Source organism: Heptranchias perlo, chromosome 32 (genome assembly GCF_035084215.1).
Source record: "Heptranchias perlo isolate sHepPer1 chromosome 32, sHepPer1.hap1, whole genome shotgun sequence".
NCBI lineage: Eukaryota > Metazoa > Chordata > Chondrichthyes > Hexanchiformes > Hexanchidae > Heptranchias > Heptranchias perlo.
Genome location: NC_090356.1, coordinates 24,501,922 through 24,515,141, shown reverse-complemented (window position 1 = coordinate 24,515,141; position 13,220 = coordinate 24,501,922). Strand labels below are relative to the sequence as shown.

At 40.5% G+C, this 13,220-nt stretch overlaps 1 protein-coding gene across 4 annotated transcripts in view; it reads right to left on the bottom strand.

Moving 5' to 3' along the window:
* Positions 1 to 923: 923 nt before the first annotated feature.
* mtor (mechanistic target of rapamycin kinase) overlaps positions 924 to 13,220 on the bottom strand; it is a 265,629-nt gene continuing 253,332 nt past the window's right edge. For all 4 annotated transcript variants that reach the window (XM_067970643.1, XM_067970645.1, XM_067970644.1 and 1 more), the window contains 9 exons: positions 12,223 to 12,305; positions 11,663 to 11,735; positions 10,394 to 10,468; positions 8,548 to 8,683; positions 7,038 to 7,103; positions 6,455 to 6,535; positions 5,669 to 5,749; positions 3,318 to 3,423; positions 924 to 1,405 (listed from right to left, as the gene is read on the bottom strand). In XM_067970643.1, the coding sequence (XP_067826744.1) occupies positions 1,390 to 1,405; positions 3,318 to 3,423; positions 5,669 to 5,749; positions 6,455 to 6,535; positions 7,038 to 7,103; positions 8,548 to 8,683; positions 10,394 to 10,468; positions 11,663 to 11,735; positions 12,223 to 12,305 (717 nt within the window). In that variant the 3' untranslated portion in view covers positions 924 to 1,389. The remainder of the gene's footprint in view (positions 1,406 to 3,317; positions 3,424 to 5,668; positions 5,750 to 6,454; positions 6,536 to 7,037; positions 7,104 to 8,547; positions 8,684 to 10,393; positions 10,469 to 11,662; positions 11,736 to 12,222; positions 12,306 to 13,220) is intronic.

Sequence of the window (13,220 nt, the reverse complement as noted above, 5' to 3'; positions counted from 1 at the left end):
CTGATGGAGGCCAAATAGGCCAACGCTCATTGGTTGGGGTCATGCATGAAGAATAGCTGTTTGTGAAAGCTACCAGGTGCCTGCAGTCCCGCCTGAGTCAGTGGCTTGGGAGAGGAGAGAAAGAAGAAACTTCATCAAAAATGCTCTGAATTAATAAAAATTATTTGGCAAGTGGGTTATAGACAGATCGGGATTCTGATGACCATACAAAATGCTCAAGTTTTGTTCTTGCCGTTTAGAATATTAGAACCCGTAGCCCTATAACGTACTCGAGAACCATCTTTTATTCTTCTAATTTTATTCAATGTATGATTTTTTTCTTAAAATTAGCATTAGAAAATAGACAATGTTCACGTCACTTGTTGCTTAGAGGGCAAGCGCACTGCGGAAAATAAACTAAGAACAATTAACGAAATGGTGTTCTTAGGATGAGATGTTAAACCAAGGCCCTTGTCTGCCTGGTCTGATGAGTGCTTAAGATCCCATTTCACTATTTGAAGAGGAGCAGGAAGTTAATCCTGATGTTATGGCCCAAAATTTCTGCCTCAACCAATAACACCAAAGCACAGTTTGTCTGGTTATTCATCTCATTACTGTTCATGGTATATTGCTGCATGCAAAATGGTTAACGCATTCACCTAAATAACAGTGACAGTGCTTCAACGCAATTCATTTTATGTGAAGCACTTTGAGGCACTTCAACTGGATAAGGTGCTACATAAATTAAAGTATTATTACTGAATTCCTTTTCTATTACACTTCATCAACTGGGTACAAAGTTAAAATATTTTTTTTAAATTCATGAGTTCTAAATTTTACAATATTACGAAAGATGAGGCTCCAACTCAAAGACCTGACAGCTTTTTATTCTAAAGATAGTTTGAAAGCTTTTGTAAAAAAAAATGCATTTGGTGTCAAATGAATAATTCTGGATAGACATCTTTATTAGCATTTTACAATGACAGCTCACCAGCACAATGACTGGTCAGTGTTCTTATGCATCCTACGTAGTTACAATTCTTCTTTCAGTGTGCTCAGCTACATACTTGTGATTGTTTTAGTACTGGAAATGTCCTTGTTTATTTACACCAGCGATCTTCAACCCGTCAACACTTGACTACCAACACAGGCCTCAGGTCATGTAATTCAGCCCAAATTAGCCACGAAAGCACCGACTTGTTCTGGTAAATCTTCCACGTGTGCAGGCTCCAGGTGCAGTTTCGGAGGCTAGACCTGTCTTGCAGGATGGAGACCACCAATTTACACTGTTTGGGGGTCATGGTTTAAGTGGCATGTCCAGCGGGGTTTCGAAGTTATAATAAATATGGCTTGTTTATCAGGAATTCACATTCAACCATGAGATGTTATCTTGCACTTTTTGAAATTCCGTCACCAGAAGGGACACCTATGGCCAAGACAAAATACAATTATCATTTTGCATACCGACATGTCAATGCTTCTCCGAGCTGCAAGCTTTTCAGCCACTTAGTAGTGATTTGTGTGAGTAGCAGGTGGTGCAGCGGGTCAAACACACTGTCCTTTTATCTGTGGGACTCATGTTCAAATCTTGCCCAAAGTGAGGGAGTTACAAACTTGCTCTTTGTTGGCTGTAAAGGTCCTATATGAAAGGAGAGAGTGTAGTCATGACCACATTCCTAAAGAAGTGGCTCCACAGCAAAAAGCTGCCACAATTAGCCAGGCTCACTCAGGTGGCCCATAAGAATGGCTGATGGGGGAAATAGAATTGTCACACTCTAATGCAGTAAGGCAAGGCTGTCCAAGCCGGTCATAATGGGACACTTGATGAATAGCTTCGTGGGTCACATATAAAGTTCAAATTAATTTTCCCATTACTTTGTATTTTATCTCAAGTTAAGGATACCAATACATCTTGGTGTTCTGATTTAGATTATTTCACCAATGAGGTAATGGCACTAAGAACTGCCCTTTCAAACCACATTCAAACAGGACACACCAGCAAGAAAGATATAAACACAAATAGAACTCAGTTGCCTAGGCCCGATTGCCAGGGCAAGTGGGTCACATTTGGCTCATACGTTGCAATTTGGACACCCCTTCGGTAAGGGACGCTCTTCTGAGATTGGGGTCAGGGCCCATTACTGAGTCAAAGTCCATGTAATTGTACTTTGCACCTGGCTTGTACTACACCTGTGTCTGATGCTGACATTGGAGACAAAGAGGGAGAAACATTCCATTCTCCTGTACTGAGATCCTGACCTCATTATCACAGAAAATTCACAAAAAAAATTATTTTATAAGATGTCATTTTTGAGGATTCCTGCAAACCTGTTTCTGGCTGTTCCCAGAATCTTCTTATTGTGCATTATTCGTTAACTGACTTTTTCTGCACAATTAAGGCATAAGCATCTCTTCAGCTTAATGAACAACAGTCCCAAAAGTGCTATTCTTCTGCAAGATTTAAGAGTTAACATACGCAGCCATCCACAGTCTCTGCACAAACAGCCTCAATTAACTGAATGGATTTTTCCCCGTGGCCCTGTGACATTCTATTTGACATCCAATTTCAACTACCGGTGTTGAAAAGGAAGATGTCAACTTCTCCTCAACCACTGTTCAGCTTGAATGAACAGCTACTAGTTCTCTTATTTAAAACAACAGTGTGTAGATAGTACAATGTAAGAAAATCTACTAGGATAAATTGGGATTGGAGAAAGCTAAAGAAACAATGAACAACATGCACTGTCTATCAGTAAAAATGGAAGTACTGGGTAGCTTCAAACCTCTTTTCAAAAAAGTATTTAAATCCCCCCCCCCCACTCTTTTTATGGAAGGCACTGACTGTGGCTGGTGCAAGTTCCATGAGTGTTGAACCTCCTCCACTTCCTCAGCCAAGTGGCTAATCTTCAGGTGCAATGCCAGTCAGAGTATGTGGCCAGGCTATTTAACCAGGAAGTGCAGCACAGCTCGGCCTGATCCTATCCTCACTCCACATCCCTTATTCCACCACGGTCACCTCCCTAGTCAGGATATTGAAGCCGTTGCGACTCTAAAGCTAATTCGGCCAGGGTTCGAACCTGGGAACTTCCAGTCTGTATGGTTTAGTACTTTACCCATTAGGCCCATCAGAAAGCTAGGTTGTTTTAATCTCTATGAAAACGTGCAGACACTTTTTGGAAGGTACAGTGCTTTCCTTATTTGTTTGTAGGTAGTAAAGGTGTGGGTTTGAAACTCATTTTAATGGTCAGTAAAATTATCTCTACATTTTTACCAGAAAAACCTGAGAGAAGAGGAATAAGATCTTCCTTCACATCACTAGAAGACAGTGTGACACTTACCATCCAATATAGCACTGACAGAGGTTCTCATGGGATGTTGCCTGTTTAATTAGCAGCTCCACCTGAGTGGGGACGTCTAAAGTCTCATCATGTGCAAAATCACGACCTGAAATATACACCAACCACTGTCACCGTCTAAAATTTCTTTCGGGTGTTGCGTTAAACTCATAACAAATTCACAATGAAAATAAAAGAGCTTTTTCAGTCTGATGTCAGAATTTGTCTTTTAAAGAAATACTTCTGTGGACAGAGTCCATAGTGAGAAATTCCAATACTTAATACATTTAAATAAAAGGAATAACAATCCTACTGTATTTACTTGTATAGACTGCATGAGGTGCAATAATATCAGATGTAGTTCAGGGCTGCAGCTAGTTAATAAAACTTAGGAAGATATGCTTCTAGGTTAAGCTCAAGGCAATAACAGAAGCAAAGGATGGCGTTGCTGGGCTGCTGCAGTGTATCCAACCTGCAGTAACCTAAACCTTGCATGTTTGTGGTGTGTTGGTAGAGTGAGAATGCTTTAGGCACCCCTATAAAATTACTTTGTCTGCTGTTGTAATGGAAATGATAATATGTTCATATACTATTGCACAGTGAGATTTCTAAGCTCTTGTTTGTAAATAGTTATCTTGTATGTGTAAGCAGTTTTGTTACTGTTCTTTTCCTGCAGGGGGGCGGGGTGGGAAGAGAGAGGGGAAGATGCTGTGGTCAGTCAGCTGTTCAGAATGGATCACAATTAAAAAAAAGGGTGAAAAGGGAGAAATGTTGAAGATTTAATAAATATATATCCATGATATATAATATATTAAAAATCTTATTTTTGCGCAGACTTCCAATGTCAACGTTTTCCATTGAATGACCATGTCCGCATTTATAATGGAAATTGCTTATGTAAACTTCACCCTGTAATTACACCCTCCTGCTAATGGAAGTCCTGCAGCCTCGCCACTGGCAGGAGGGTGTAATTACAGGGTGAACACGTTTATACAGGCAGTTTCCATTATAAATGTGGACATAGGAATTTATAATGGAAATATAAACATAAAGTCAGAATTTCTTACTTTAAAATGGGGACTGAATTACGTCTGCATGACCGGGTCCTATTTTCCTCAGCTGGGTAACCCTGCTTTACCTAAAGAATATACTTGGTCTTAATTCCCCATGTGCAACGCCACAGGAGATCGACTAATAATATATTAAAAGCCTTGCAAAGCGCGAACATTTCCCTCAAAGTCACACCTACTTCCTTTGTTTTTATAACACCCCTATTGCTATAAAATAGCATATCCTCTAACTCACCATGAGCAACGCCATGAGAGATCTGCCAGTTATATATTATACCTATAAACGTACACACACAAACACAAAGACTAATGAATTCTGATGAATATCCATCCCAATGCAGGATGCTTTACTAGGAACTGGAAGATAAAACTACTTTGGTTGTATCACATTAAAGCCATTTGATCTCTGTGATACATGCACAGTTTTCTTGTATTGCAATTAATTGCATGTGATCATATGATCAATTGTATTTTCAATAAATCACCATTGATCCATAATGATCAATTTCTGAAGTAAATGCAAGATAACTTGTGACTGAACAGTTTAACTAACTGATTCTGTTCCATAACGAACACTGAGGAAATACCTTCTTTGTGACTGTTATCTTGTAACAGTATGGAAATAAATGTACTGATTTTGTTCAAAATATGCTGTGTAAGATGAGATGAAAATGGTAATCTTCATACTCACTGCACTATTCTGTCAACCAGATGTCAGCTTGGCTCAGTGCGAGCACCTTTGTGTTTGAGTCAAAAGGTTGTGGATCCAAGCCCCATTCCAGGACTTGAGAACATGATCTAGGCTGACATTCCAGTGCAGTAACGAGAGTGCTGCATTGTTGGAATGTGTCTTGTTTCGAATGAAATGTTAAGCCGAGGGCTTGTCTATCTGTTCAGGTGGACGTACAAAATCTCATGGCACTATGTCTTGCCAATATTTATTCCTCAACTAACACCACCTAAAACAGATCAAGTGGTTACTTATTGCATTGCTGTTTGTGGGACCTTGCTGTGCACAATGCGGCTGCCATGTTTACCTACATAGAAACAGTGACTACACTTCAAATGTAATTCATTGGCTGTGAAGTGCCTGGAGTACGTGCAAGATGCTCTATGAATGCAAGTCTTTTTATTTTGACTGACTACCTCTGTTGAGGATTGATAGTTACTAGGTTTGTGTTGTATGTAGAATAATTTGTCAAAAGAGAATTTATAAATTTAAAAAAATCCAAGAAATTACATACCAGTTGGAAAATGTAATTAAATGTTAGTGACCAATCTTACCTGTGAGTTTGTCTCTGACTCTGTTAATGATCTGAATTGCCTTTTTGTTCAGGGCCTCGGGCTGCACCAAACCATCCCCAACTGAAAAAGAAAAGCGATTAACTATGGGAGAATATGGACAGCTGTAGTGGCCTCTGTGTACTGTCATGGCTCACACGTGACTAATTGGCACTATACTGCTTCTATATGCTATATATTGTCACCCCACATTATTAATGAGCTGTACACACTACTGTGCATTTCAGAAAACACAAAGTAAATGTGTTTCTCTTAAAGCCCAAGTCTCTGCTCTATCCTCCCTTCCTCATTTTTTTGGGAAACTGATTCTGTTATGTGTCATAGAATCATAGAACTATACAGCACAGAAGGAGGCCATTCAGCCCATCATGCCTGTGCCGGCTCTTTGTAAGAGCTATCCAATTAGCCTCACACCCGTGCACATTTCTGCCCATTCTCCTATTTCTACCTGTTCCACAGGCCTGTCATTGCTACAGTTGGATTCTGAAAACACCCCAGTAGGTGATGGCCAGACTTAAAAGGAGTCCTTTAAGAGACTCAAGGTGGTACGTTTCAAACATGAACTTCAATGATATTACTGAGCACAGTGAGGCTATCCCATCCTCATACTTGTTCATTTATTTTACCATGCAGGTGTCAGAATCAATGTTTTTTTTGGTCATTTTAAGAGTAAAATTATTGAACTCACCGCAGAAAATATTAAATCTAATGTCGTAACATAAGGCTTTACATCCAAATGTATTGATTCATAATATTAAGATAACTTACTGAAGGAATGGATGGATTCAGGCACAGTAGTTCCTGGTTTCTTATGTGTGGTTTCTCCAAGTTCTACCCCATCCAGTAATTCTGAAACACAAATTGAACAACAATGTCAGCAAAGCAGATGTTTGACTATTGGTGCAGAAAATCTGAAATAAAAACAGAAAATGCTGCAAATACACAAAAGATCTGTCAGCATCTGAAAAGAGATAGGGTAACACTTCAAATGAGGAATTTCATCAGCACTCAGGGAGTTCATGATTAAACTTGGCTCTGATGGCCCTCATGCAAATAAATAGCTCAGCGTCACTCATTGTTTAGGCTCATGCATAAATAGTGGCTGCTCAGGTGATACACCAGTAGGGGGGGGGTCGTTGACACTCCTGGGACCTAAACCAAACAAGTCAACATCAGGAGAGGAGAAGACTGAGAAAGAAGAAGAAAATTGTCAGGACTCTCTCTTCAATCCCTCCCCCTAGTCCAGGCTCGATGCATGTGTACAGCGTGGACTGAACAACACTGACACCGACTAAACAATAAAGTACCCGTGAGTGATCGTAACTGGTAAACTGAAAACAGTGTTACTCACCGGCTGTTTGACTGGTTGAGTAGGAATCTGTCCTTGTCCTGGAACGTTTATTACCTTTAATATTAGCTGGAGAAGGGAAAGAATATTTTAGAGCTGTTTAACTGTATACAGTACACAGTTTTTAAGTGAATAGCTAATCCACACATACCGTTTTTTTTAAAAAGCTGAAATCCTTCCTCTTGTTCCAAATGTTTTCAAAACTGACTTTGTTAAGTGCTGCTAGGGGTAGTTTTGGGTGCATGCAGACTTCAGTTGGAGATTAGCAGTAATTATTTTTAACATTTATTTGAATTGTTGATGTTTGATTCCTGCCCTATGCTGAGCTGCCTGATCTCAGTTAGGGTGGCAGCAGGGGTGCTTTAACTGGGTTCCAGTGACCCTGGGTTAAGGAGGGGGAAAATAACCACTGTCCCCACTCCCAATCGCTATCCTGTTACCATTGCCCATGTGTGGTTGTTGGGCGGGGACACGATCAGGGTTGGTTATTATTTTCCCCGCAGTTTAGGTCCAGACATGAAAGATACATGTGAGTGAGGTGGAAGGCTCCTGTGGTACCATACCCCAGTAAAAAGTCAAAACCATCAGGAGAAGGAAGGAAAGAGAATATTGGCAAAATTAAATTACAATATATGTAAAATCTTATGTCTGCACGCATTTCCTGTCTACATATTTTTGTCACAGATTTATGTCAATTTTTCCATTATAAATTCCTCTGTTCACATTTATAATGGAAACTACCTATGTAAACTTGTCATGCTGCAATTAAGTCTGCCAGCCAGTGGTGGCACTGTAGCATCTCAATTTTGCATCTTTCAGCTCCTTTGCACTCCAAAAAAACTCCTACATTCCAAACAACTTCAATGCTTCTTCAGTTACCGTAGGTTTTGCTATTTAACTATAAATTATATTAAATCCAATTTTTATATAAAGGCAAGGACAAAAGGTTTGACTTGAAAACGGGCACTGAATTACATCTGTGCACCCTGGTCCAATTATCCTTCAGCCTTGAACCCTGCTTCACTTGAAGCCTAGAATTGGTTTTCATTCTCCATATGCAGCGCCACAGGAGATCGATGAGTCTTAAAAAAAATTGTTGAATGTGGCGTAATTATGCCAGTTTAACACCTTACTGTTCAATAGTTACTACCGTCTGACCAATGCATATCTACTTGTAACTAGTTCTGTTCCCATTAAATGTGTTTGAATTAAATCGCTGTGTGCGCTTCCTTTAAAACACAAGCAAGCACCTGTCAGAAACTATACCTCATAGTAGATCTGAATGCCAACCCAATAAACTATTTGGCTGCATGAGTGCTTGGTATCTTCAAAAGAGGAAGGTGGCAACATCACAGCCATACTTTCTTGACTGGCTTTACCTTAGTGATTCCTGTGCTGACGATACAACACATCACTGAGGTTATCTCAAACATTGGATTCCAACAACCTCATGAATTTTTATCCTGGATTTCAAACGGCCTGTAAAGCTCTAACTTATTCTCTGAATACTCACTGTCCATGAGCCTCCAGTTCAACAAGGGGTCATAAACAAAGGCCTCGAGCACAGCCATGACGCTGTCCCTGTGCTCCCGAAGCACTTCCATCACCGTGTGACATGTGATCCGATAGTTCCCATCCAATCCTGTTACCTGTGAAACAACAATGTGGGACATAAATACAGTTAGTAGGAATGGAACGTCAATGGGGCATATGGTTATGGGGCTTGTGCAGTAAAACAATGAGTGCTGATTGTCCAATGCATACTTAATAATACAGCAGTGGTGCTAGAGCCTCCCTATTAAATAATACAGCAGTGGTACTGTAGACTCTTTGCTGATGCCTTCCCTGCATAAAGAAAATCCTCGATAAAAGATTTCTGCCTCAACCGTACCATTCAAGCTTGGCTACTGTGATTTAGATATTTTTAGAATAAAACGCCTTGATCTGTCATCCATGTCGTGACCGTTGAGTCTATTTCCTCCTCCTTCATTTGCCAAGTCTGTGGTTTTTTTGCATTCATTTTTAAATTTTGTTTTGCCTAATACGATTGGCAAATAACCTTTCAATTATCTGCCCAGTCACATTGCTCCAAAAATAATTCCATCCAATTACAATACTAAAAAGATTCTATCCAATCATATTGCAGCAAAACAATTGCTGAGATACAGCTGACTGGACACTGCTCACCCAGGCTCAGACTGAGTGTTGCTTTAAAAGTTGTAAATTCTGCGATCAGTGGATTATCATTGGTCCCTGGGAATAAAATGGCAGAGAATATCTACATGATCTAGGAACACCATTTAAAGCACACTGCTGTATAGATCCCCTGGGCTTCCATAAGCCTCAGATTCAATTTAAAGGAGCAGACTTCTTGCTCTGCACTCACACCCATCTCTGCCTGGACTCTTCCTGGCTTTTGATTTATACGTCTTCCTTTTGTAAATCAACCTCTCCCCCACCCCCCAACATGTAACCCCAATACCCACACCTACTCTGACCCAAAGCCTTGGTTCTGGCCTCCATCCAGACTCACTTCCCCCACACCCGGCCCTGGTAGACACAGCCAGATCTCCTCTTCAGCCTGCAAAAATACTGCCAGAGATGTGCTAGATTTATTATATACACACAAAATATTAATAGTGTTCAGGCATTCTAAAGCACTTTACAGCCAAAGAATTACTTTGGAAGTGTTGTCATGCAGACAAATTTGGCACTCAATTTGCACCCAGCAAGATCCCACAAACAGCAGTGAAATAATGAGTAGTTAATTTGTTTTTTTGGTGATGTTGGTTGAGGGATAAATGTTGGCCAGGACATTGGGAGAGTTCCCCAGCTCTTCTTTGAATAAGTGATCTTTTATGTTCACCTGAGAGGGTAGATGGAACGTTTTGGTTTGACGTCTTATCTGAAAGATGGCACCTCCGACAATACAGCACTCCCTCAATACCGCACTGAAGTAAAATTCAGATGCACTTACTTTCTACAAAACACTAACAAAACACAACTGAACAATTTTTTTAAAAAGTATATGAGAAAACTAGTCATCTCCTGCTGATTTTTCTGACCATGAAATAACGTGGCCTCTTCCTAAGGTGAGTGTAAAATCTGTCAATCAAGAGATACTTTCATCAATAACCAGCTTCTAATTTACCTCAGGATGTACTATAAGATCACCTCCCCACAGGAACTACATGAGCAGTGGCCTTAAAGAGTCAGACTGGGTTATCAACTTTACATCCCAACTGTGCTTCAGGTCACAGATTATCTGTGACATCAGCTAATAAATATAATATATAAACACCTTTTGCACGATACGAATCCTTTGTTACTTAAAAGGTGACAGTAGGCAGGGCTATTACCTCCATTGCGTTGGTTAACATTCTGGTAAGTCTGAATGGAATCTTCTCTGGGAATTTCTCCCTGGTCATAGCAACCTGTGGAAAAATGGATCTGTAAAGATACACAGCACTGGAACACTGCAGTTTACATCACTAGTGCAGTCTGATGATGTGCGTGGCTTTTTACTTATGTGGCAGGATCTCCACTATTCAGTATTTCTGAGCACAGTATTTCCCCCAGTTTCTTTCCCTTCCCCAGATGTGCCCTGGTGAGCAAAGTGCGATTGTTCTCTATGAGCAAAGTGTCATCATTGCTCTTATGTCAATTTTCCAGGGGATGATGTGGAAAGAGACTCTTACCTAGCCACTTCCATCTTCCTCCCTGCTAAAGCATCATAAATTGGGTGGATACAGACTTAGTATAATTAACTATAATAATTTAATAGGGAAGGTCACCATAAGAGGAAGTACTTTACTGTAGAGGGTGACACTCCTTTGAGTTTTTTTTCTCCCCATCCCCATTTTGTCTCTCCCCACAACACAGATAGGTTTATTGACCCACTCTCAAACATCTGCCCGGGCTGCTGGGAGATAGGTAAGCACAGCCTGGGCCATCTTCCAATCCTCTTCAATTAGTCTATCCCTATGAAGAAAGACCTAGTCTCATGACTCAGATTGGTATCCATACCCATTGCACTGCAGTTGCAATTTGTGGTACCATCAAGATACCTCAGGGGGTGGCAAGTTCAACAGCATATAGTCTTATCCCCCTTTTGCTCCTGCCACCTTAGGAGAAATCCTGAATGAGAGGTTGTCCACATTCCCAAGGGGATGTTATAAATTGGATAGCCCGGTGGTGAAGGATAGAATACTAGAGCCTAGTCTTCAGTTTCTTCCAAGCCTTTATTCACAGAGCTCCACGTTACACCCACACCACACCCCAGATCAGCTCTCCTATAAATGGATACAAGAGTTCCTAATTGATATGCACCACCTGAATACAATTAATACTAATTGATACAAATCACATGATACAATTAACAGGAGACTCAATTGCACTGGTACTAGGCTGCGGAATGTATGGCAGTTTTAGATTGGCATCCAGGAATGAAAAGAATGCTGTCTTCATTCTTCCTGTGAGGACCCTTATTAACTGAGTGCGTACAGTATTGTGAACATACACAACCTGATTCGTGTTTAACAAGCTACATGTTCCCTCATAACGTATTGTTTACAAAGTCATGTAGTGATGTTTAGTTAATGTACTGTTTGTTTGCTCAGACATCATACCTCAAAACAGTCACCAAAGTCGATGTGTAAGATTTTTCCACTAAGCCTGTCCAGCATCAGGTTTGATGGATGTCTGGGAAAAAAAGCAAAATGCAAAATTGCTGTCAGATTTCCTGGGGAGATGGCAATAGATTCAGTCAGTTTTGAAGAAACCTTCATCGGGAGAGTCTATAATGAATAAGGATGACTGAACATAACAGAGCAGATGGGTTTACAGAGTCTATGAATGAATAGCACCTTCAATGTCCTTCAACTTTTGCTAATTATCTCCCCATTTCTCCAAAAGGCATCAACTTTGTTGTGGTACAAGTCCACGGGAGCCAGCAACCCTCTTGTACCTCCCAAAACAAACCTGTCTGCATTCAGCATGTACAATCAGATACAGGCAGAGGATTTCTGATGCTTGCTATATGTCGTGTAATTGGAAGCAAAGAAAATGTTTATGGTTTTTCTACAAATAGCAGACAAAATCTTCCCCTGTGTGTATTATGATGGCAGTTGCAGAGATCATTGGATTATATAGTAGTTACAAGAGCACCAGGTTATATGAACATCCTTACCGGTCCCCTAGTCCCAGGATGTAGCCCACCATTGACATCACAGCTAATGAACGTGTGTAATTGGTTCTTCGGTCAAACCACACCTGCAGAGTGCCAGAACACAGGTCAGTATTGTTAACCTCCTCAAAAACACACACACATATCTTACTGGAGGAGCCTTCTGAAGCGCAATAAATATTTAAGAGCTTTCACTTTGCTTTTGAAACAACTTTAGTTGATTCTCCATATAATAGAAATAATAACAGTTGAAACCCAACCTCCCTTTTTACCTTATACATACACTATTAATAACAACTGTGATATTCAGTAACCTCCAATATCATCCTCAATATCCACCTCAAAGATCTTTTCAGCTTTCAAAATATGCACATTTTTCCCACCGCTGTAATCTGTGAGCAAACATAATCTTGCAACAGTAAACCCGAGAATACTGAAATTTGCAATAAAAGAGAAAATGCTGCAGATGTATACCAGGCCAGTCAGCAAATGAAACAGAGAAACAACAACAACTTGCATTTATATTGTGTCTTTAAAGTAGTAAAAACGTCCCAAGGCACTTGACATGAGGGTTATCAGACAAAATTTGACACCGAACCACATAAAGAGATATTAGGACATGTGACCAAAAGCTTGGTCAAAGAAGTAGGTTTTAAGGAGAGACTTAAAGGAGAGAGAACGGTAGAGAGGCGGAGTGGTTTAGGGAGGGAATTCCAGAGCTTAGGGCGTAGACAGCTGAAGGCATGGCCACCATTGGTGGAGCGATAAAAATCGGGGATGCACAAGAGGCCAGATGCGAAGGAGCGCAGAGATCTCGGAGGGTTGTAGGGCTGGAGGAGGTTACAGAGATAGGGAAGGGGGAGGCCATGGAGGGATTTGAACACAAGGATGAGAATTTTAAAATCGAGATGTTGCTGGAGTGGGAGCCAATGTAGCTCAGAGAGCACAGGGGTGATGAGTGAATGGGACTTGGTGCAAGTTAAGATACAGGCAGCAGAGTT